Below are 24577 nucleotides of genomic sequence, written 5' to 3'. Positions count from 1 at the left end.
GCTCAGAGGTGACAGTGCGTGCCTGAGGCCCACACAGTTAAAGGAAAAGGGAATGGGTGGAAGTGTTCCGTCTTGTCTTCTGGAGGGAACATTTGGGTGGGGAATGGGGCCTCAGGAAGCCATCGATGTGAAGAAAGTTGAAACAGGAAGCATTGGGTAGGCATTGTGACTGGTGCTAGGGTCCCGGTGTGGGGTGTGTGTTCTGATGTTTTTTTTACTCTTAATTCAATATACCTAAGATCACCTGGGAAGAGGGAACTTCAACTGAGGAATTGCCCAGGTCAGACTGGCTTGTGCGGCCATGTCTGTGAAGGACTCCCTTGATTGATGTTTCACATAGGAGGGTCCGGCCCACTTTGGCCAGCACATTCCGAGGCACGAGGTGTTAGCATTTTGTCTAAGCTCCACCCCACAGTTACCTGGCAACAGCCGGGTATGCCTGACTCACTATAAAAAAAGGGCTGCTTGACCCCTCCACTCTCTTGCTCTTGCTCCCATTCTGTCCTCTCGCCCCTTCCCTCCTCTCTCCCCTTTCTCTCTCTGCCTTTCTCTGCCTCTACTACCCTCTCTTTTTTTTTTAAAAAAAAATGTATTTATCTTAGGTATGTGAGTACACTGTAGCTGTCTTCAGACACACCAGAAGAGGGCATCAGATCCCGTTAAAGTTGGCTGTGAGCCACCATCTGGTTGCTGGGAATTGAACTCAGGACCTCTGGAAGAGCAGTCAGTGTTCTTAACTGCTGAGCCATCTCTGCAGTCCCGTCTACCACCCTCTCAACTCTCCTCCCCATGCCCGGAATAAACTCTATTCTATACTATACCTGTGTGGCTGGACCAGCATGGGCCCACAGAGGCACCCCCTCCCCCCATACCTGACCGCACCTCCACCATCTTTTTATAAACACATCAGGTGGGCCTGGGCTATATAAAAAAACTAACAGCGGGAGCCAGTGAGCAAGCTTGTATCAGCGTTTCTCCTTGGTTCCTGCTTCAGTTCCTGCTTTCGCGGTCCTTCCCTGCTTTCCCTCAAAGATGAACTCTGATCTGGAAGTGTAAGATGAAACAATCCCTTTCCTCAAAGTTGCTTCTGGCCAGAGTGTTTTATTGCAGCAACGGAAGAACAAACTGAAACAGGGATGTCTGGGCTTGAGCCTGATCATTGAGGGCGGGGTTTGGGGTTCAGCGTCCTCTGGGGAGAGTAGAAGGCCAGAGCCCCAGCCCAGCACTGAACATGGGTGGTGGGACCTGGGACAGAGGTACCAGCTATCCCCCCAGATGGTGATAGGAGGGGCCCCAGACTGTTAGAGTGAGCCCGGACAAAGAGGGACCTTGAACTGGCTCCTGCCAATCAGCCACATGGACTTCACCCATCTCCCACCCCACTCTACCCCCAGTCTTACCTGAATCTGGATTCTGGTGACTCCTTAAATCTCCCCCTGGATAAGGAAGTAGTCTCTGTGTGCCAGCCCCAGGGACTGTGTGGTGTTGGTGGTAATGAGCCATCAATGAGCAGACTTGTGGCCACAAGTGAGGCTGAGACAAAAAATGGTCCCTTGGCTGTGGCGTGTCTGAGGCACATGCCTCTTTCTTTCTGGACCTTGGAGGGCTAGGCGTGGTGGCATGGGGCCCCTCTCCTGAATTCAGAGAGAGCCTGGAGGTGTGCACATCCCCGGGAGCTCTTTATCCACGTGTCCCACCTCCCCCACTACGGGCTGTGCTGCTTAAGGTAAACCCTGCATTAATTTGCCCGAAGTAAGTAGGTACTCATTTGTAGCTACTACATTAAGATAATTGCTATAAGGGTCTGTTTGTGTAATATGCAAACACATTTTGACAGCAACAAACCATTTTGCTGTGAATTATAAATAGACCCCTTGGGTGGTTTGGAATCTGTTTTGCATAGCACGCCTGCTGCTGGATCTGCCTGTTCTGGTCTTGGGCGCTGATGAAGACTGAAGCTCTTCTCAGCCTCATAGATGCCAATGACTCCCCCAGGAGTGAGGCCCCTCACAGGGGAGACTCTGGAGCTCAAGTGGAGGCAGTGAACACAGGCAGTGCCAGGCAGGCTGGGGACAGGACTGAGACTCAGAGCGCTGAGGCAGGACAAAGGGTCTGTTTACAGTGTGACTTGTCACTCTGGCACTTATGAGGGGTCTTGACTGTGCCGGCCCTGCATGGGGTGTGCTCTTGAACCCCTGTGAAATGAGTTGTGAATTTCTGGTCATCCCTAGTGGGGGCTGGGATGTCTGTGCAGTGTTAAAGATTGACCCTTCCCTGGGCATGGGAGAATTCTCCTGAGGGAGGAAGGTGGATAGAGGCCAGACAGTGCCTGCAGGCAGGGTGGAGACAGGATTTTTAAAATTGTACATTGGCGGGAGCAGACTGGGGAGATAGAACAGTGAGGAAGGGTGTGGGCAGTGAGTGAAGTTTGAATTTAGGTCTCCGGGTTCGGTCTCCGGCATCTGGCTAATAGCTGGGTGTGGCCATGCATCTGCAACCCCAGCCCTGGGGAGAAGGGTGGAGACCGGAGGATCTCTGGGGCTTGCTATCTGCCAACCTAGTTTTGGGGTCAATGAGAGACCCCGTCTCTAGGGAATAAGGCAGAGGCAGACAGGACAGCTAATGTCTTCCTCTGGCCTCCATGTTTGCATGTCTGTATAACCACATGAAACGTGTGTGTGTGAGAATGTGTGTGTGTGTGTTATTATATATCACCATCATCATCATCATTTTCTCTACATATTGAGCTCTTCCCCTGGTCCAGAACACCAGGAATCAGGTGATGCTGAGAGCAGTGTAGGATGCTGGGAGAGCCTTGCTTTAATTCCCTCTCAATGGCTGCAGGCACCTGGTGCTCCCCAGCAAACTGCTTCCTGGCAGTGGTGCAGGGCTGACTATGCAAACGTCAGAACAAAAAAAAAATCTGGTCTATGCCAGGGGACAAAGACTTTGAGCTTGTAAAGGGAAAGGGACACGAATGTTGGTTGGCTAAAGCAGAGGACAGAGGAAACCGAAGCCTTGCTACTTCAATGGCCATGACTGTGGCCTCTGCATAGATACAGGGCCTGTGGCTGTGGATGGTTGTGAGGCCTGGCCGCTCAGCCATTACAGGTTCCTGGCCAGCTGCCTCAGGGTGTGTGTGTCCTGGGCTGTGGGCTCTGAGGGCCAATTTCCTTCACGGGCTTTTGTAATAGATTTTCCCTTTAAGGTGTGGGCACACGGTCCCAGCCTGGGTGTCATCCTACACCAGCTAGGTCTCCAGTGAGCTGCTTTCCAGCAAGGATGATTTTGGATTTGAGGAGTGCTGAAGAAACAGTGGGCTGGTGGAGCCTGGCACTGGTGTCCTGCACCCTGCCAGGGAGGTAAACCTGATCCTGAGTATGCATCTGGGGCCTGGCCCAGTGGCTCTGAGCCTCGGCATCTAGAGTTAGGTGATGTGGAAAAACACCGGTGCAGGCCCGGGGAGGCTGAGGGAGAGGCTGCCACAGGGATGCATCAGAGGTCTGAGCCATCCGCACTGTTGTAAGAAGGAATATCAGGGACAGGACCAGGAGGTAGGTGGTCGGGAATTACAGGTGCTGTAGTCAGGCTCCGTGTGTCTCTATGTCTGTTGCCGGTATGAGATACGTAGAAGGGATGCCTGCGACACACAAGACCCCTCTCTTCTTGTCTCCTCTGGGCATCATACCCTTGGCCTCCCCTGGAACCTTTGCCTCCTCTTATCCTCCCCAACTCCGGATAACCTTCTTTCAGGATTCCCTGCCAACGTTGCCCTGGCAGCCCCAGGAACTTGGCAGTAAGTTTAGCAACGGCCCTGCCTGCCTGTCTGGCCACCCAGATGGGGCAAAGCTCCAGGCCAGGGCCACACAGCAGCATGGTGACAGAGTCCCTCCCAGGGCACAGATGGCAAGGGCTTCAGGGAAGAGAGAACAACATGGACAGGGGGAGGGTAGGGGTTTTCACAAGGAAACTAGAAATGTCACTGTTAACATGAAAGAAGCTGCAGCAACTAGGGGCAACTAGGTCCTAATGTCCTACTCTCCAGTTAGAGGTGGCCGGCTTAATAGCACCCCTGCAGGGGGCTTCAGCAGGCAGAACTCACTCACCTGGTGGAGAACTTGCAAAGTCGAGAGTCATGAGCTTCCTGTCCTGGGCACCGATCTGTGAGTGATCTTGGGTTAGTGTCTACACTTACACAGCACAGAGCATTGATAAACACAGAGATCGGTTGTCCCCAGGGCACCGTGGTTAAGATGGGTGCTTTCCCTCTGTGATCACTTCCAGCTCCTTTGCTAATATGTCTTAGATATTTCTGTAGCCTGAAGACAGCGGGGGGTAGGTTTTTGTTTTGAGACAGAGTCTTGCTGTGCAACCCAGGTTGGCCTCACACCTACTACTTAGCATGATATCACCAAGTGTAGTGTCCCCTAGCCACAGTGCAAACAAGGTCTAACCTCCCTGCTCATCAGAGCACAGAGCTGCTGAGGTGCCTGTAGTGATGTCTCCTGGCTATGGTTTTGGCTTCCCATTTGTATTTGTTGTTGTTGTTGTTTTGTTATTGTTTTGTTTTGTTTTTCGAGACAGGGTTTCTCTGTATAGCCCTGGCTGTCCTGGAATTCACTTTGTAGACAAGGCTGGCCTCGAACTCAGAAATCTGCCTCTGCCTCCCGAGTGCTGAGATTAAAGGTGTGCACTACCACGCCCGGCTCCCATTTGTATTTGAAGACATGGACTTTGTCAGCTCTACTGTGTTTTAGTCAATGAAATGACATCTCTCTCTCTCTCTCTCTCTCTCTCTCTCTCTCTCTCTCTCTCTCTCTGTGTGTGTGTGTGTGTGTGTATGTGTGTGTGTGATTAGCTGGGACCCAGACATGCTGGGGGTTCACATGACACCTGTTCACTTTGGCTGCTGGCCGGAAGCCCTTTCACTGCAGAACTGAGCCTGGACTGTAGGTCTCAAGCCCATCTGTGGGCGTCTCCTTGTTGAGCACCTCGGGGGAGGGAGTGGCAGAGTCGGCTGCCCTTGTCCCTTGTGCTCTTGACAAGCTTCATTTCTGCATGTTGGAGGGACATCCAACCCCCCTCCTGCACAGCATCCAGCAGCATCAAGTGGTCCTTTCTGTTGTTTTAGTTCTTAGGCCTGGGTGCCTGCTCTCCACAGTGTATCTGGATCCCAGCCCTTGGTACGGTTAGTGTTATAGCTCTTGGGCCTGAGCGTCTGGATCCCAGACCTCCAAAGTCTAGTGTTCTAGATCTCAGCCTGGCTGGCTGACTCTGAGCCTTTGCCGGCTCCCTGGAACTCCTCTAGCAGCCAAGGCTCTCAGATTTGTGCAGCTCTTGCCTCTACCACACTTGTTTTTATTGCTCCTGCCCTAGTGTCTGGAAATCTCCATCTGTGCTTTTTTTGTTTGGTTGGTTATTTTGTTGTTGTTATTTTTATTTGTTTTTGTTTTCTTTTGAGAAAGTATATCACTACATAGTGCTGGCTGGCCGGGAACTTGCTATGTAGATCAGGCTGGCCTTGAACTCACAGGTAGCTGTCTGCCTGTGCCTCCCAAGTACAGAAATTAAAGGCATGAGCCACCACTCACAGCTTCAGAGGCCCTCTTCTTGCTACTCCCATTGTCACGGCTGCTATTGCCACTGGCTCCCTTTCTTCTTGTTATCCGCTCAGGGGACTCTACCTATAACTCAAGCCAGAGACCCCCGTATGGAGAGGGAAGATGGGCAGGAAGTCCCACCCCTAGCTAAGGAACTGTTAGTAATTGATAGTTGCTAGGAGATGGAGAGTCGGGGTTTTGTTTTTGTCTTTAAGAATGTAGCCAATGGTAAGTGGACCATGCTCCAACCGAAGGTCATAAATCCGAGAATACATGGGGCAGCACAAATCGGACTTTCGTAGGTTCAGAAAAAGAAAACAGAAGACAGGAAGTTGGGTGGATAGGGAGGCAGGGGTGGATCTGGGAGACGTGGGGGGAAGGAATGTGACCAGGATCAAAACACATTGTATGAAAGAACTCATAAAAATGAAGAAGGAAAAGATCAGATCTGAGCAAGCAAGGGACGCCAGAGAGAAGCCTTTAATGGCCCCGACACTGCAGTACCAGGGGCAACACAGGAAACTGCCTTCCTGCGACACACAAAGGGATCCCTTCACATAGCCTGTTCATATAGATGGAGCAGCACAATGTCCCCGAGAGTCTGGCAAGGGCGTCTGATAGCCAGTGAGGCAGACAGGCCTCGAATGCAGAACTCTGCACCAGCCAAGAGCCTTCTACTGAGTCTCCGGGGATAGCGCTGACCCTCAGGTCTGAGTAGAAATGGCTGCAGAGTCATGCAGGGTTCACTGAGCAGAAATCCAGGGGCAGGGTGTTGAAGTGGGTGTGGCTGGACGGAGTTTTAGGAGACAGAGCTGGGCTTCCACAGCAAGCAGCAGCAGTTGCCACGGGGTTTCCCAAAGGCCCTGCATAGCTCAGAGCTGTAGCCTGCTGGCTATTTGGCAGATGACAGTGGGGGCACCAGGGAAGAGTCTTTAACTGCCACCAAGTAGGGAGTCAACGTCCCTCTGACTCTCAACATTCTCAGCCTAAAACAAAAATACCCCTGAGAAAGGATGGTTACAACAAAGGCTAACTATCGGTGGTCTATCAGTAGTATTTAATAGTGAAATATCGATGTTCCTGTCCTGGTGCCTTAGTGAGCGCTAAGTCCCCCTTACCTAGCTTGACTCCTAACTCCCTTTAATTCTTGTGTCCCCAACAGAGCTACAGAGACAAGGAAGCAGCAGTCACCCTGGGGGCCACAGAAGGACTCTCAGTGGCGTCTATGGCTGGCCTGGACCCCACACTGAGCACAAGTCACCCATTCTATGATGTGGCCAGACACGGCATCCTGCAGGTGGCAGGTAGGTTAACTATCTGACTGATCCCCTAGACTGACCAGTACCGTCTTTAGGGGCTTGCAAGGTAGGGGGCTGTCACGGGCTGCCACTCCCTCTAGCTGGGCTACCAAAATGAAGGGCATAATGAGAACAAGAGAACCCACCAGTGTCCCCCGACAGCAACAATGGCATCTGTGTCCCGAGTGCTATCTGGGCTGCTCACGGTAGTTCCTCACCTTCTTAGGTGGATGGCACTATTAAGTGAGGACGCCATGCTGTGTCTCAGCCACGGCAAGAGACATCTGTAAAAACCGCGTGACAAGCAGCCTGCTCTCACAGGCTGTCCGGAGTCAGGACAACATACTGCTACACAGAATTTAGGCCTGCGGACCTCTCAGCGTGCACTTAGAGCCTGACCCTAAGTTCCCTGCACCAGCTGTCATGGTTGGTTCTTCCATCTAAGGAGCTCGGATCCTGTCGAGGTAGTGGACAAAATGAAGTACTGTCCCCAAATAATTGAAAACCCCAGAAACAGGAGTAAAGAATGTTCCGGCACCGGATGGCTGTAGGAGAAATCACAAAATGGCCGGGACCAATGGGCACTTGTTGTTTGAAGCTTTCATGTCCTTTTTAAACAGCTTTAGACTTAGGAAGGAGGGACGCTAGATCAAATATGGCGGACATGGATCCTTACATCACTTATCAACCAAGGAAGGAAAAAAAACCCCCACATTTATTTACTTTATGTATGTGAGTACACTGTGGCTGTCTTCAGACACACCAGAAGACAGCATTGGATCCCATTCCAGATGGTTGTGAGCCACCATGTGGTTGCTGGGAATTGAACTCAGGACCTCTGGAAGAGCAGCCAGTGCTCTTAACTGCTGAGCCATCTCTCCAGACCCTGGAGATGGTCACTTTTTTTTTTTTGAAGATTTATTTATTTATTATATGTAAGTACACAGTAACTGTCTTCAGACACTCCAGAAAAGGGAGTCAGATCTCGTTACGGATGGTTGTGAGCCACCATGTGGTTGCTGGGATTTGAACTCCGGACCTTTGGAAGAGCAGTCGGTGCTCTTACTCACTGAACCATCTCACCAGCCCCGAGATGGTCACTTTTAATAAAATTAAAATATTTCAAATTTTTCTATTTAATACTTCTTTTGTTTTTTTAAAAAAAATTTTTATTTCATGTGCATTGATGTTTTGTCTGTGCTCTTAACTGCTGAGCCATCTCTCCAGACCCTATTTAATGTTTCTTATTTGGCAAATATTTATAAATAGAATCCTGTAGTGCAGGTTTAGTCTCAGCCTATGGGAGACAGAGGCAGGCAGATCTCTGCGAGTTCCAGGGCAACTGGGTCTACAGAGTGAGTTCCAGGGCAGCCAGGGCTATACAGAGAAACCCTTCCCCATCTAAAAAAATAAATTAAATTAAATCATAAAACAAACAAACAAAAAGCAAAATAAAAGAACAGCATGTTTATCTTTTATTTTGTTTGTAAGTATTTTGCCTACCTGTATATTTGTGTACCATGCATGTGCCTGGCACTCTCAAAGGCCAGAAAAGGGCATTAGATCCCCTGGAACTGGAGTTATAGATGATTGTGAGACCCCATGTAGATGCTAGGAGTCAAACCCAGTTGTTCTGCAAAAGTACCCGGGTGCTCTGCAAGCTAGCTCTTAACCTGAGCCATCTCTCCAGCCCCAGGACCCATGTGTGTGTGTTTTTAAAAGTTTTTCAATACTTTGCATGTGTAGTGTGTATGTGCATGCATGCCTGTATCCTACACACATGCGTATGTGTGATGTGTCTGTGTGTGTGTCAGTGTGCACATATGTACAAGTGCACACACATGTGCATTTGTGTGCACATGTGTGCACGTGTGTGTGCATTCTGAGGCAGGGTCGTTCATCAAATTCAGAGCTTACTGATTGGCTAGGCTGGCCGGCCAGCCTTCTCTGGGGTCCACCTACCTCTGCTTCCTCAGAGTTGGGATTACAGAGGCTGCATACCAAGCTTAGATTCTGAATAATAACATTAGAGCGTTACTAAGTTTGGAGAGCTGAAAATTTAGGAACCAGAAATTCTACATGTGGCCAACCTGCACGATGCCCCTTGTACACTTGAAAAGCAGGTGACCTTTACGTTGTTGGGTGTGATATTGTGTCTTTCGGTGAGGTTAGGTTGGTTATTGATGATGTCATTCAGATTTTTCTGCATCCTTGTCCTGTTCTGCATCTACCTAGCTCATGAATTTCTAAAGCTCTGAAACCTGTACTCAGTTTAAAAATTAAAAAGTGGACATTTGTCCCTTTGGTTCTGTCCATCTTTGCTCCTTCTGGGTTTTCAGTTTGCCTGTCTTAGTTTTATTTATTATTATTGCTCAGCTGGGTGCTCACGAGATCAGAGGACAACTGTAGAGTTGATGCTCTCCTTCTTTATGTGGGCTCTGGGATTCGAACTCAGGTCATCAGGCTTGCATACAGACTCATTACCTGCTGAGCCATGTCACTGGCCCCAGAGAAAGAGCAGCGATCCAACTTCTCTGCTGTGAAGTTTTGAGAAAGGGCCGCCCGTAGCCCAGCTGCACCAGGAGCTGGCTGAGGCCAGGGATGGCCTTAAACTTGTGGTGCTCCTGCTCCAGAGCAGCCAAGATGACAGTCCTGTATGCCACCACCCCAGGTGAAGGAGTCACTGGGGAACTGAACCCGGGGCCTTTGGAGTGCTAGGAGAGTACTCTACCCACTAAGCGACATCCCAGGCTTATTTTGTTTTTGAGATAGGGTCTCTCTATGCTAGCCTCCACCTGCGTGTCTTTCTGCCTCAGCTGCCTGAGTGCTGGATTGCCCATGTGTACCCATCCTGGTCCCTGCTCTGTGTGTGAGGTTTTATGGTGAGTGTGTATATTCAGGATTGTTCTGTCTGCATGCTGTGCTGTTAGTAAGTCCCCTTTACACCTTCTTATACTTGTCTCTTTTGTTTGGTTGTTTTTGAAGTGAGATCTCACGTAGCTCAGGCTGGTCACAAACTTACTAGACCTCAAACTCCTCTTTCTGCTTCTTCCAGATGCTGGGGTCACAGGCACGCCCCTCCACACATACCTTCCCCTTGCCTTAGTGTGTGATTTTCCTGATGAACGCCCCCACCTAGCTGTCTCATTCTGGGAGTTGGCAGATATGCCCCTCCATTCTTCCTCTTCCGACCTGAGGGTCCACATCTAGAGAACGCGTCCAGGGTCTTTTAGAGATAGAGACAGAACAGGAAGCCCATTCTCAGGTCCTTGTAGGGCATGCTGAGGAGTCTGCACTTGGCCACGATAGCTCCAAGGCCACAACTGACTTTGTGATTGGCAGTCTCCCTTTTGTTGTTGTTGCTGAGGAGGAGGAGGGTGCTGATGGCAGGGGTGTGTGAGTGTGTGTTCAAATGTGTGTCTGTATGTGTGTCTGTGTGTGTATGTGTCCATGTGTGTGGTGCATAAGTGTGTCCATATGTGTGTGTATGTCCATGTATGTACATCCGTGTGTGTGTGTGTCCATGTGTGTCTGTGTATGTGTCCATGTGTGTGCTGTATATGTGTGTCCATATGTGTATGTCCATGTATGTACATCCATGTGTGTGTGTGTGTCCATGTGTGTGTATCTGTATGTGTGTCCATGTGTGTGTATCTGTATGTGTGTCCATGTGTGTCTGTGTGTGTATGTGTCCATGTGTGTGGTGCATATGTATGTGTGTGTATGTCCATGTATGTACATCCATGTGTGTCCATGTGTATCTGTATATGTCCATGTGTGTTTCTGTGTGTATGTGTCCATGTGTGTGGTGCATATGTATGTGTATGTCCATGTATGTACATCCATGTGTGTGTGTGTCCATGTGTGTGTATCTGTGTGTGTGTGTATTTGCATGTGTGTACCCACTGGTTAAAGGCATCAGATACCCTCGAACTGAAGTTACAGGTGGTTGTGAGCTAACCAACATAGATACTAGGAGCTGAACTTGGGTTCTCTGCAAGAGCAGTAAAGACTCTTGACCACTAAACCTTCTCTAGCCCAAGAGATGGTTTTAAAATATTAAGCTGGAGGCCAAGCTGAACTTCCGAACTGAGGGTGGGGTCCTTATAGATCTCTGGGGTGCAGAAAGACACTTTAAGAGAAGTTGACTTGTCTTTTTTTTTTTTGACAGATGCCCCAGAGCTGGCTTCATTCACTCTGGGATATCTCTGTGCTTTATTATGGGTCCCTCTGTGTCATTAAGGGGCTGTCCTGCTTTGGTTTCTATTGCTCTGATAAACACCATAACCAGGAGCAGCTAGAGGAGGATCTGATAGGCTGCAGTCCATGATGCAGAGAAGTCAGGGCCAGAACCTGGAAGCAGGAACTAGAGCCGAGGCCATGGAGAAACACTGCTCGGTCCTTCTGCCCATCTGGTCCGATCAGCATAATGTCATCAGTAGAGTGGACCAGTGCAGTATGGTATTTGTGGAAGAGACAACACAGGACCGGAGAGTTAATATACCCTTGTGGTATTGCTGTAAAAATACTAAAACAAAGAGCTCCTGGAGGTCCTTGTGACATTTTCTAGATCAATAACTGCATAGCAGGTACCAGGATACACGTTCATCTGCACAATCAAGGACACTGTGTCTGGAATCGGAGTCACTACTTGATCAAGTTTCCGATAGTCAGCTGTCATTCTCTGTGATCTGTCCCTGGGAGCCACCACCCCTTCTCCTTCCAGTTTCTTCATGGTGGCACTAATTTCTGTAGTTCCTCTTGGGATACCATATTGTCTTTAGTTTACTGTTTTCTTCGATAAAGGCAACACAATGCCCTTCCTTTAGCTTTTCCTACCCCAACTCCATAGGTCAGGGAACCAATGTGGGAATTCTGCCAACTCCTAAGTATATCTATCCCAGGTATACATTTCTGGAACAGGGGAAATAACCACAGGATGAATTTGGAGACCTATTATGATTTGGGCTTTAGCCAAAACTCCATCGATCACCTGACTTTCGTATGCCTCTACTTTAACTGGAAGGCTTATTTGGGGGAAGATTTTGTTGTTGTTGTTGTTTTGGTTTTTGGTTTTTGGTTTTTTTCAAGACAGGGTTTCTCTGTGTAGCCCTGGCTGTCCTGAAACTCACTCTGTAGACCAGGCTGGCCTCGAACTCAGAAATCTTCCTGCCTCTGCCTCCCAAGTGCTGGGATTAAAGGCTGAGGAGGCTGGATACCACAGGTGGTGGCATGGGGCTGCAGGGGAGGGAAAACAGAGACTTTCTGGTGCAGGGAAGCAGAGGATGGTAGGCGACACAGATGGTGGCTGTTCTGTGGGATCCAGGTCTTGTGTGTGTGTAGAGGCCTTCGGACTGATGCTGTAGTTCGATGAGTCTAATCTAACTCAGGGTCGAGAAGCGACCCCTGGTTTCTGACCTTGCTGGGCCAACTAAACTTTCTCTTGTGCCATTTAATTATAGTGTCTTTTGGAGTGGCCATACTGTGACTCAGAACTCCAGCTGAGGGATTGGTGGCCTTCGGATATGGGCCACAGGTGGCAATGGAACCCAGTGGCCCAGGCAAGGGGACCCAGTTTGGAAAAGTCGCTGTTTTCTGCTGTTGTGCCCAGAGTCCCTGCAGACAGGGGAGGGGACTGTGTGGTGGGTTAGAGCACAGATCTCTGAGTAAGCAGAGGCCTGGCCACAGTTCCTAAGGAGAGGGAGATGAATGGATGCTGTATCTACAAGCAGATTGTTCTGGAATCTTAAACATTATCCAGGCTCTGGAGCTCCACAGAGGAAGAATGGTGCGTTGTTGCACATAACAAACAGCTTTCCAGCCGCCGAGGTGGGAATCAAAGCCCACCTGTGCCCACACAGTGAGCACACGTGATTCTGGTTTATTCTGGCTCATTATCTTTCCGGGCATGCGTTCTTCCGTCATGTTTGGGGGAGCAGGGGAGGAGAAGCCCTGAGAATGGCTATAAATATTTCTTTAAAACACAAGTGAGTTTAAGAGGGGGGTCTCCTTCTAGAAGCGGGCCTTTGTTTTCTTCCGTGTCCTGTCCTTCAAGCATGGAATCCCAGATGATTGGACCTGCAGCCCTCAAGGGGGCTGGAGACCTCCCCTCAGACTTCTCCGGAAAGAGCGGGGATGAGGGTTTGAGGGATGTAGACATCCAGCCTGCTGGGTCCCCTTGGATGAGGCCAGGCAAAGGGAGAAGGAGAAAGAGGTCACAAATAAGAAAGGGTTGCAGAGGAAGCTGGACACCACAGGTGGTAGCATGGGGGGGGGGGCTGCAGGGGAGGGAGGACAGAGTCTCTCTGGTGCAGGGAAGCAGAGGATGGTGGGAGACACAGATGGTGGCTGTTCTGTAGGACTCAGGCTTTGTGTGTGTGGAGAAACCTGCAGACTGATGCTGAGGTCTAATGAGCAGCAAGGGGCTGTTGCCATGTGTCCTGATATGAATGAGACGGGATGTGGGACAGAGGAGACATCCTGAGTTCTAAATAGAGACGTGTGCCCTTCCTTCTGAAAATCAAGATAGAGCTAGCCTGAGGTGCAGTGTCCCCCCTCAGGAGGGGACAGGTTCAGCCACGTCACAGCGGCATCTGTGTAGCTCTGGCCTTTATCTCATGGATTTCTATACATTGTAAGATAAATAACAACAAATTGTGTTATTTCTCTCCTTGGTCTGTGCAAACTAACTATAAGTGAATTCATTTCCCTCCACCAAGTTCTGTTTCCTAAGACCCTCTGGAATACAGAGAAACTAAGATTATGGACCCAAGTGACACTAGGGCTGCTGGAACAGAGGGCCCTATCCAAGGAGATTCTAACAGCAGATATTCAGACTCATGGTTCTGGGGTTCAGAAGTGAGAACCCAGGGTGTGGGTGGGGGAGTTCCTGGAGGCCCTGGGGAAATCTACCCCAACCTTCCCAGCATCCTTTGCTCTTCCTGGGGTCCCTTTGTACCTCTTGGCCTTTGTCTATCCCTATACCACCCACCTCCCCTGGCCCATGGCTGTGTTCTCTCCTAAGTCAGTTCTCTCCTGCCTCTTTGTTCTAAATCCAAGATAGCCCCATCTTGAACTTCAACCTAATTAAATCTGTGATAACCCTGTTTGCAAATAAGGTCACATGTAGAGGCTCTAGGAAGTCGTGAGTTGGTTTTGGGGGAAGGGAACAGTATTTAACCCAAAGCTGCCTCCATAACCTCTTTCCCTAACGGCTATCCAAGATGTCCACTCAAGGGCAGCACTGCCCGGTGCAGTGTGATGGAGGGGCAATGTCCATTCCATCCATCATGGTGGCTTCTCAACATGAGTCACTGCTGAACCTGAAGTGTGTGGAGCGAATACCCTGAGGGGACTAGGTGTCCGTGGCAGCCACCAGACCTCCACACACCATGACCCCACAACACACGCCTGGTTTCTCAGTCCTGGCCTGTTGACGTGTGCACAGGGTGGTGTGTTCAGAGATGTGGGGAGCCAGGGGGCAGCAGCTGGGTTAGAACAACAAGTGGGTTTGCAGGTCAGGGGACTCAGGAGGGGTGACATCCAGGGCTGAGGCAGGAGGATGCCTTCTATGAAATGAAAGCATCTCATTGGAGACTTAGGCGGGTCAGAGGTTCCAGGGAATGCAGCCCAGCATTGCCATGGCAACCCAGGGACGACTTCTCCATGGAACCTTCACTATGGTAAAGCTAGGTCATTTTGTTTTGTTTTTTGAGACAGTAACTATATAGCTCCGGCTACCCTGGAACTCATTCTATAGACCAGGCTGGCCCCAAACTTGGAGATAAATCAAAAAAAAAAGAAGAAGTCAATGTATTCATTTTAAAAAAATAAAACATGCCGGGCATGGTGGCACATGCCTTTAATTCCAGCACTGGGGAGGCAGAGGCAGGCAGATTTCTGAGTTCAAGGCCAGCCTGGTCTACAAAGTGAGTTCCAGGACAGTCTGGGCTATACAGAGAAACTCTGTCTCGAAAAACAACAACAAAAAAAGAAAAACAAAAACTAAAATAAATAAATAAAACAAAATAAAAATTTAAGAACAATTCAGAATGAATCAAGTTAGCAAGTTTTTGCTTGTTTTGTTTATGTGTGTGAGTGTTTTGCCTGCATGTATGTCTGTACCACATGTATGCCTGGTGCCTGTGAGGCCGGAAGAGGGTGTCAGGTCCTCAGGAACTGGAGTTATAAATGGTTATGAGCCACCATGTGGGTGCCTGAGTCCCCTTGATGCCAGTGAGTGCTCTTAACCACAAAGTCATCTCTCCAGCTCCCAAGGTAGCAAGCTTGTTTGTTTGTTTGTTTATGGCGTGCACGTGTATGTGTGTGTGTGTGTGTGTGTGTGTGTGTGTGTGTGTGTGTGTGATAGCCAAGGCTACCTTGGAGCTTGCTTTGTAGACCAGGCTGGCCTTGAACTCAGAGATCTGCCTGCCTCTACCTGGGATTAAAGGCATTCACTACCTTGCCTGGCTCTGTAGCAAGTTTATTACATATGTAGTGAAAGGCTCACAGGAAGTGGGCATCACACACCCGAGTGTAGGTATTGGTTTCTAGACAGTCCTTGGTGTGACTTCACAATGAATGGTTGTAATGTGTGTGTGTCACATGTATGCAGGTGCCCACGGAGGCCAGGGGCCCGAGGATCCTGGGGCGGGAAGGAGAGGCAGTTGTGAGTTACCTGATTTGTGTGCTGGGAACCAAGCGAGGGTCCTCTGCAAGAGCAGTAAGTGCTCTCGCCTGCCGAGCCATCTTCCCAGTTCCATTGGCTGTGTGTATGATTCTGCAGCTTTGGGAGCTACAACTTTCAAAATAATGTACAACAGGGCTGAAAGATCGGGGACAATTAAAGGACCTGGGGAGGTGATCACCAGGCTGGCCAAGTGCTTGGCACACAAGCTGCAACACCAGAGCTCACACCCCCAGGAACCCATGGAATGTTCCTATAATCCCAGCAGGGGAGAAGTGCAGACAAGGATCCCTGGGGCTCTTTGACCAGCTACTCTTGTAGAATCAGTGAGTTCCAGGTTTAGTGACAAAAGTCTGTCTCAAGAAACAGATGGAGATCAACTATGGAAGAAGCCTGAGGTGACTTTCGGCCTTTACGTGTGTGAACAGCAATATATACACACCCTACAGCACACACAAAGATAAGGAAAGTGTGTGTGTGTGTGTGTGTGTGTGTGTGTGTGTGTGTGTGTGTGTGTGTGTGAGACAGAGAGAGAGGTAGTCTTATGTGCCAAAAGCTGATCACAGCACAGGGTGACTTGGCCTCCTTTATTGACTGTGTTGTCCGGTTCCGTTCAGGGACAACTGGTCCCTGACTCCTCTGACCTTCTCCAAGACTCAGAGTCCTAGGTGAGTCCCAATAGCTGTCACCCATGAGACCTGGCATTGGTGACCTAACCTGGTAGCTCCAGTGTTCCATCTGTTAAATGGGAGTGATGGACAGTTGGAAGGTTTTCTCAGGAGATGTGTGCATCGCCTACCTCCCCTGGGTGTCGCCTGAGCCCCAGCCCTAGGTATCCTAGCCACTGCTCAGTCTGGCCTGCTCTGGCCACTGTGGCTTATGATTGAGGGAGTCCAGCCCAGTGGATGGAGGCTCACACCTTTGTTCCTCCAGGGGATGACCGCCAGGGGAGACGCATCTTCACTTTCAGCTGCTGCCGGCTGCCACCCTTGCACCAGCTCAACCACCAGCGCCTGCTGGAGTAAGTACGACTCTGTTCTCTGCCGCATGCATCTGCCTCCCCACGTGGCCATCTTGGTCTCCATCCTGCTCTCTAGGACAGACGTGGAGAGGCAGTGAGCTCTGGAATCCACCCCTCTCTGGGGGAAACTCCCACCACCAGGGCTACCATGGCTTCACCAGCACCAGTAGAATGGTGGACGTTGGCGTGATTCCCTCTTAGCCAACTGAGCCGTGGGCACTGACTTCTGAGCTGGGGGGTGGGGGGTGGGGGGGTGGGGGGGGGCAGTCCCCTGTCCTGAGTGCACTGGAAGTTTTGTCTTCCATACCTGATAGATGCAGGCTGTCTAGAGAGCAGAAAGGTGTGTTTACTGGAAACACAGCAGATCAACAAGATGCCTGAGATGGGACCATAGTGGTGGGGCGAGAGCAAGGCTGAAAGCTACATGGCCCTGAGTTCGAATCTCAGCACCTCCTTGAACAGTTTGCTGTGGCTACCTTAATAAAGGGTCATGAACAACAGAACTCCATTCTATTCAGAATGGAGGTGTGCTTCAGACGTGCTCCCTTAGTGCTCCCTCCAGGGGGAGAGCTAGTAGCTAGTCTCCTTTAGCTCCAAGTACTGATCAAATCCTTGAACCTCTCACCGGGGCTGATTACATCCACTCTGCCTGCATCTTCACACAGTCTTGTCTCTCTAAGGGTCTTCTCTGTGGACCCATGAAGAGGCCCAGGCCTGGGTTTGCATCTCTAAGACTTCTTTTGGAAGCCACCCTGGCATGTCCAGCATCCCACCTATCTCTTAAGACCCCAGCTTCATCTGCAAGCACCTTTTTTTTTTCCAAATGTGGGGTGGTCACAGTTTCTGGGGCTTTACTCTGGCTATCTTTGGGAAGGTGCCGTGTCCCCTTGCAAGCTGTATGACCTTGGGTCAGTGAGGTAAGATCTCACCTGAACTTCAGGTGTCACCTATGGGACAAGGAGAGTCACCATGCGGACCTGGATAAGACCTGAGCATAGCTGGCTCCTGATCCCTGCTGGCTGACTGTGGTGGCTTCTGTTTCATGGATGTTGGTAAATCTCAGTGTGGAGCTAACAACTGCCCTGAAGGAACCCTGTGTCCCGTGCCCCCCAGGTATCTGAAGTACACACTGGACCAGCATGTGGAGAACGACTATACCATTGTCTACTTTCACTATGGCCTCAGCAGCCAGAACAAACCATCCCTAGGCTGGCTCCAGAACACCTACAAGGAGTTTGACCGGAAGTATGTACAAGGAGGACCCAGGGGTGGGAAGCACACAGGGACTGAATGGGGGTGGGCTATGCAGTGGGTAAGGACAGATGCTAGCGCCTCATTTCAGTGATGGAGAGAGTCCATTTGGGAGAAGGCTACAGAATCCCAGCACTTCTGTCCTGTTGCTGGAGGCAGAAGTGTGGAAGGTAGCTAGAGGATTAGTACCTGGGCAAACTTGATAATTATGTTTGGCTTTTTGAGACAGGTTCTTACCATGTAGCCCTGTCTGGCCTGGAACTCTCTTTGTAGACCAAACCTCTGTCTCCCAAGGGCTGGGATTAGAGGAATGTGCCACTGTGCTTAGCAGGCCACTGGTTTTTGAAGGGTGACAAAGTGAGAGGTCACATCTGCAGATAGAGGAGGCCACTTATATCCATTATGAACAGCCATTCTCCACACATGCTGAAGGACATCAGAGAACTCTGCTGCTCCTGGGGAAGGATGGAGTACTTTCTGGTTTCCTGCTCTCTTAACCCCAGGGCCAGCGGGTGTTAGGTGGAGGGAGAGACAGCATGGTCTTCAAATTGGAGGAGCTGAACTCTCCTGCTTTCTTTCCCACTCTCGGCCAGATACAGTGAGGCATGCTTGTAATCCCAGTACTCTAGAGACAGAGGCAGGAGGATCAGAGTTCAAGGACATCCTAGGCTATGTGAGGTTGAGGCCAGCATTTGACCATGCTTCAGGAATAAAACCCAAACAAAACAACTTGATAAAGATTTCCCTATTCTCTAGGTGGGGACAGTGAAGAGGAATTTTTATCTTGGCTCCACAGAAACAAACAAGTGGGTGCTTTAGGCACCAAAACTATCCAAGACTGTGATAGGTGTAGGGTAATGAGCGCTCTATCCCTGGGAGGCCTGTACCTGGCATTCCGGCTCTGCTCTGTGCTGAGAGAGTCTCAGAGGCCTGTGCTATGATTCCCTGGAAGATCCCCACTGGCCTTCTTGTTGTCACTCTCCAAGCCAGGCCACACCTGCTAAGCTAAAGTGTCCACTCCTTACACAGCCTGACTCCAGGACTGCTCTCTCTGAGGCTTCTAAGGAGAGCAGCTCCGTTCTCTCTCTCTCTCTCTCTCTCTCTCTCTCTCTCTCTCTCTCTCTCTCTCTCTCTCTCTCGTGTGTGTGTGTGTGTGTGTGTGTGTGTGTGTGTAGTTGCTCCAAGCTCTCCCACCTTATGGCCGGAGCTTTGTAGATGTGATTCAAATGATGCTCCAATCACAGGGCCTTAGCATCAAATCTCCAGATGCCACTGGTGGCCTGGCGCTTTTGGCTTTGTACTCTCTGCTGAGGGGCTGGGTGGTAATGGGGCACTGGCCAGCACTGATGTGTAGGACACACCCTTTCCTCTCCTCTCCTCTCCTCTCCTCTCCTCTCCTCTCCTCTCCTCTCCTCTCCTCTCCTCTCCTCTCCTCTCCTCTCCTCTCCTCTCCTCTCCTCTCCTCTCCTCTCCTCTCCTCTCCCTTACATCAATGGGGACATGTGACCTGGTGTGTCATTCCGTGGTGCATGTATAAGAAATAAGTCAGTGGAGGAAGAGGAAAAAACAGACTCATTCAACCTCAGAATGACAAGAGCAGACCCTGCTGGTCTGAGACGTTGGTGTCCCCGTGACTTGTGGCTTAGAACTGAGGGTACAGGGTCTGTATGGGGTCTGAAAGTCAGTTTTCTGTAGAGAGTAGGGAGGTGGGAGGGGCTGCCTTCTCCAGTCCCAGAAACTGATTTTTGTGTGTGTAGGAGATAAGCTACCTGTTTTTATGACCTTCTGACCTTTCTGGCTTCAGGGTGAAAGATAAATTAGGTGGCCTGTTCTGTTTTTATGACCTCTGGGCTCCAGAGTGCATAGAGGGGTTAGCTGCTTTCTGGAATTCCACAGCAACAGATTTCAATCTCTCTCTCTTCTCTCTCTCTCTCTCTCTCTCTCTCTCTCTCTCTCTCTCTCTCTCTCTCTCTCCCTCCCTCTCCCTCCCTCCCTCCCTCCTTCCCTCTCTTTCCCTCTCTTTCTCTTTTTTCTTCTTTCTCTCTCTCTTTCTTTCTCTCTTTCTTCTTTCCTTCCTTTCTTAAATTTTTATTTTGTTTTGTTTTTGCTTTATGTTTTTTGAGACGGGGGGGGGTGTTCTTTGTGTAGCCCCAGCTCTCCTGGGACTCCATCTGTAGACCAGGCTGGCCCCAAAGTCACAGTGACTGCCTCTGCCTCCCGAGTGTTGGGATTAAAAGCATGTACCACACCATGTCTAGCTGGCAGCAGATTTCTTGAAGCTCATCTATGGCCACGATTTTGGAGGGGTAGCTTCCTTTCATTTGTACTTCACTATCGTTTACGACTCACACGACACACATCTTGTCTCCACCATTGCCCCTCAGCCTGTCTCAGGGTCCTGTCTCACCCCTTCAATCTCTCCAGGCTCCCTCCCCCTCTCACCCCAGGCCTGGAACCTGTCATTTCTCCCAGGATCCTGCCTCCTTTCTGAGGTCTGTAGTGTTACTGGTCAGCCTCATGAGCTGACAGTGAGTTTGTGGGGAGCCCTGCACCCACTCTTCTGTGTGCTCACCCCAGAGCTCTGCTCCAGCTTAACTTCTCCCCAATGCAGCCCCTCCTCCTCCTGGCCTGGCTCCCTTACCTCCAGATGTCCTCCCCCACTCTGCTCTGGCATCCTGAGCTCTCTGCTGAGATGTTTTCTTTTCTCTGTCTGAGCTTTGATTCCTGCCCTGTGTCACACTCACCCCCAAACCCTAACCAGGTCTGGCAGGGCCTTCTGGTGTGCTATTGCAGTTGAACTGCTGGCTCTCAGGTGGGCTGGGGTCCTCACAGCAATCTGTGGAGTAAGTCGTGCCCTCCCCGCAGTCCCCACGGCCTTATGCATGCCACCCATAAGACATTGCTATTGGTCGGGCAGTGGTGGCACATGCCTTTAATCCCAGCACTTGGGAGGCAGAGGCAGGCGGATTTCTGAGTTTGAGGCCAGCCTGGTCTACAGAGTGAGTTCCAGGACAGCCAGAGCTACACAGAAAAATCCTGTCTCGAAAAACCAAAAACCAAAAAAAAAAAAAAAGACATTGCTATTGATGAGGGTTCTGGACAGGTTTATTAGATTTCATTCTGAGAGCCGTGGCTAGGTCTTTCCTGGTTTAGGGCTGTGCTCGACACCCCTGTCCACCCATCTTCTGCATCTGTGAGAATATCCTTAAGCACAGGCTCCACTTCACTCATGCCGTGTAAACAATGCACTGGGCAGGCCAAGGCAGAGGGATCAGAGCGTGTGTGTGCGCGCGCGTGCGTGTGTGTGTGTGTGTGTGTGTGTGTGTGTGTGTGTGCTCGCGCGCTTGTGTGCAAGCCAGAGGTCAATCTCAACTGCCATCCCTTCTTAGGCACCATCCTCCCTGTTTGTTGAGACAGGGTCTATCATTTGCTTAGAACTTGCCCAGTAGGCTTTCCGGCCAAGGATCCCCCTGTCTATTCCTTCCCGGCACTGAGATTTCAAGCATTTGCCACCACAGCCCAGCTTTTCTTAAGTGGGTCCTGGGGTTCCTCAGATACTTTACCAACTGAGCCATCTTCCCAACTCTTCCTCTTTCTGGTTTTGTTCCAAAATAGGGTCTCACTGTGTATCCCTGGCTGACCAGGGAGTCTCTACATAGACCAAGCTGGCCTCATACAAACTCAGAGCTCCACCTGGTTCTGCCTCTCATATCCTGGGATTAAAGGCGCGCTTCCCTAAACTCAGTTCCTTCTAGGTTTTAATCCATGTCCTTTAGTTGAGTTTGCTGAGAAATGGATTTTCTGAGGCTTGGACCTGCTGTGTAGTCATTCAGTGTGGAGTGTGGCGGAGTTGGGGGACTTGAAGTCACCTCGCCTTTCCCTTCTCAGGTACAAGAAGAACCTCAAGGCACTGTACGTTGTACACCCCACCAGCCTCATCAAAGCACTGTGGAACATCTTCAAGCCCCTCATCAGGTGAGTAGGCACTCTGTAGACCCTCATGCCCATCACCAACTCTGGGGTGCACCTCTGTCAGAGGGCTCCATGCAGGTCTGCCTCTGAGGCATCGATAGGTTACCATGGGGGGGGGTCACATGGCTGCTCAGGCCATGTACTGAAGTTGTGGACAGGAATGCTGTCCCATGACATTGATGTCACAGCTAGTATTTTAAATACATCAGGACTCGAATGCCCACATTCTACAGCTGTGTATCTTGGTTTCCAAGGTCACTGCCAAGGTCACAAAGCCCAGGAAGAACTCCAGTTAACACATCAGGGTAACTGTAAATGCAGAGGCTGGGATATAGGCACATGGGCTCTCATTCTGTCTTTGGGGAATGACCTGGGACAGCCTGTCCCCTGCATCTGAGTATGATATAGCAAGGAAGCTTAGCCATGCTCAGTGCCCAGGTGTTCTTGTAGAGTTGGCCCTGTGGATGTGGACACTCCACCATGGGCCTCAGTGACGCCGTCTCCACTCCCTCTGGGTGCAGACAGACCACTCTGTGAGGCACTGTCTCTATTGTCTGCTGGTAGAAACTGTGTGACACGCCCATGGCCATGTTTCAGACTTCCTTTCTGGAGCAGGTGAAGGCACAGACCTTTTCCTGGAAACTCAGGATGGCTACCCCAAACCCATGGGCTAGCCTTTCACTCCCTGCATCCAAGGCAACAGCCCAGAAATGTGGGGACTTCTGTCAGCTCTTTCCAAGTCAGGATTCTTTCTCACTGGCTAGTGATTTCTCTGCCAGTATCAGGAATTGCTACAAGGGACTGTAAGACCTGCCTCTGTGGGGACCCCTGGGGCATCTTCATTTCCTCTTTATTTAGCCACAAGCATCAGGCACAAACTGCACCCAGCCACATGGTGAGTGGGTGAGCTTCATTCAGGTGGGTAGGGACACTCAGGCGAGGGAACGCATTCAGAGAGGAAGTGACAGCATCCTTCCTGGTCAGCCAGGAGGACTCAGGAAGAGAGGGCACACACATAGTGAGTGGTCACATGGCCCTCAAAACCTTTTGCTGCCTCCTCCTCCTCTTCTGTCATATCCTCCTGACCCTTCCCATTTGTTGATATCTACCTACAGTGGCTCAAAAGTCCACAGTCAAAAGGAACATTCATGTTGTGCCCTGTGTATAGGTGAGAACGCAGGACAGAGACGGGTGGGCATCACATCCTTTCTCCCCACTCCCCTCTGACTTCAGCAGCCCAGCCCACCAAGTCACCAAGTGCATGGAAAACTCCAGTCTTCCTGCATCCCCCACCTCCTACCTCTCCTCCTTGAGGGTTCAGTTCTCGAGTCTCCATCACTCAGACGCAGTCACACTGTTGGTATCAGACCCTTCTTCACTGGACAGTGAGTGACCCTAAAGGTCATTCAGGTCCCAGAGCCTGCAAATCGGTCACGTTCCACAGCACAGGAGTTATGCAGATAAGATTAAGCTGAGGAGTTGCAAACAGAAGACAACTTGGAATGTTCTCCAGGAGAGAGGTGAACAATGGGGTCCTTAGCGTAGCCTTTCCCTGCATTGTAGGGGAAGAAGCTTAAAGGGGCCGTGCTGCTGGCTTCGAGGATGGAAGCAGAAGTCCCACACCAAGGGTCACAGGCACCTTTAAAAACTAGAAAAATTAAGGGGGCCACAGCCCTGCCCGCCCATGGTCTTCCCCACTGACCTGTACCCCATGGAGGGTATGCTGGTGCCATTTCAAGCTGTTTCTTTTGCTCCAGGTCTCTGACAGCTGCCACCCATCTCTATCCTAAGACCCCAGGACCCCACCAGTACATGTTCTTGAATGTCTGCTTGCATTGATGTGTGTGCTTATGCTACACATTCCTATTCAGTGTGTATGTTCATTTGCATTCACAGAAGCACACACACACACACACACACACACACACACACTCCATCAGTGGCTCCTGGAAATTGCTGCGACCTTGCTTCACCTCAAGTCCCATCCCACACTTCACCTGGCCTATAGTTCAACGTGCCTTCCCCACAGCCCTCATGTTCTATGGAACGTAGCATGCACCACCAGGCCTGGTTTGTTCTAGAATGTTTTTAACTCTCCTTTGGGGGTTGAATTATCAAGTCACCTTATGTTATACACCGAACCATCTTATGTCTTTCAGCCATGCCTTCTCTGCCTCTAAACAGGGGAGGTCAGTGCTCAGAGAGGTCATACAGCTTCCACAGGTCACACAGCTTGTGAAGGACTCTGGCCTGGGATCTAAGGACAGAATGAAACCTGAACACAGGATGACCTGTGTACTCACACACACTTGAACTTGGATCCTGAGCACTGCCCTGACTCAGTCTCTTCCAGCAGCTGTGGGTATGGCACAAGTCTTGTCCTATGCCTGTGGCTGGCCTTCCTGACTAAGCTGCTCAAGGCCCTTCCGCCAGTATAAAAGGCCAGATGGGTCATGTCTACTTACCCTCCTAATCCTAGGGTCCAGCGGGTGCCTGGCTTAAAAGCAATTGTCAGATAGCTACAGAGAGAAAGGTGGTGTGTGGCTCCTGAGTGGGCAGGAGTGGCCATGGGAGGATCCCAGAGTGCTGAAGCAGATGTTACTGTCTAGAAAGTTCCACAGGACAGCTAGGTCCTTAGTAGGCTCAGTGGGCTCTTCCTGTCCACACAAAAAAACATTAATAGCACTTCATACCCCAGAGGAAACCTTAATGTCCCCAGAGCAGAGGCAAAACTGTCCCCGAGTTGTCT

At 50.4% G+C, this 24577-nt stretch overlaps 1 protein-coding gene across 2 annotated transcripts in view; it reads left to right on the top strand.

Annotated features, from left to right (window-relative positions):
- The window catches only part of Arhgap8 (Rho GTPase activating protein 8), a 47800-nt gene that overhangs the window by 6414 nt on the left and 16809 nt on the right, over window positions 1–24577 (top strand). For both annotated transcript variants that reach the window (XM_021183014.2, XM_085831497.1), the window contains 4 exons: window positions 6763–6904; window positions 16518–16605; window positions 17719–17850; window positions 21745–21831. In XM_021183014.2, the coding sequence (XP_021038673.1) occupies window positions 6826–6904; window positions 16518–16605; window positions 17719–17850; window positions 21745–21831 (386 nt within the window). In that variant the 5' untranslated portion in view covers window positions 6763–6825. The remainder of the gene's footprint in view (window positions 1–6762; window positions 6905–16517; window positions 16606–17718; window positions 17851–21744; window positions 21832–24577) is intronic.

Source organism: Mus caroli, unplaced genomic scaffold (genome assembly GCF_978045245.1).
Source record: "Mus caroli unplaced genomic scaffold, Mus_caroli_1 scaffold_16, whole genome shotgun sequence".
Lineage (NCBI taxonomy): Eukaryota > Metazoa > Chordata > Mammalia > Rodentia > Muridae > Mus > Mus caroli.
This window is presented reverse-complemented; position numbering and strand designations above follow the sequence as displayed.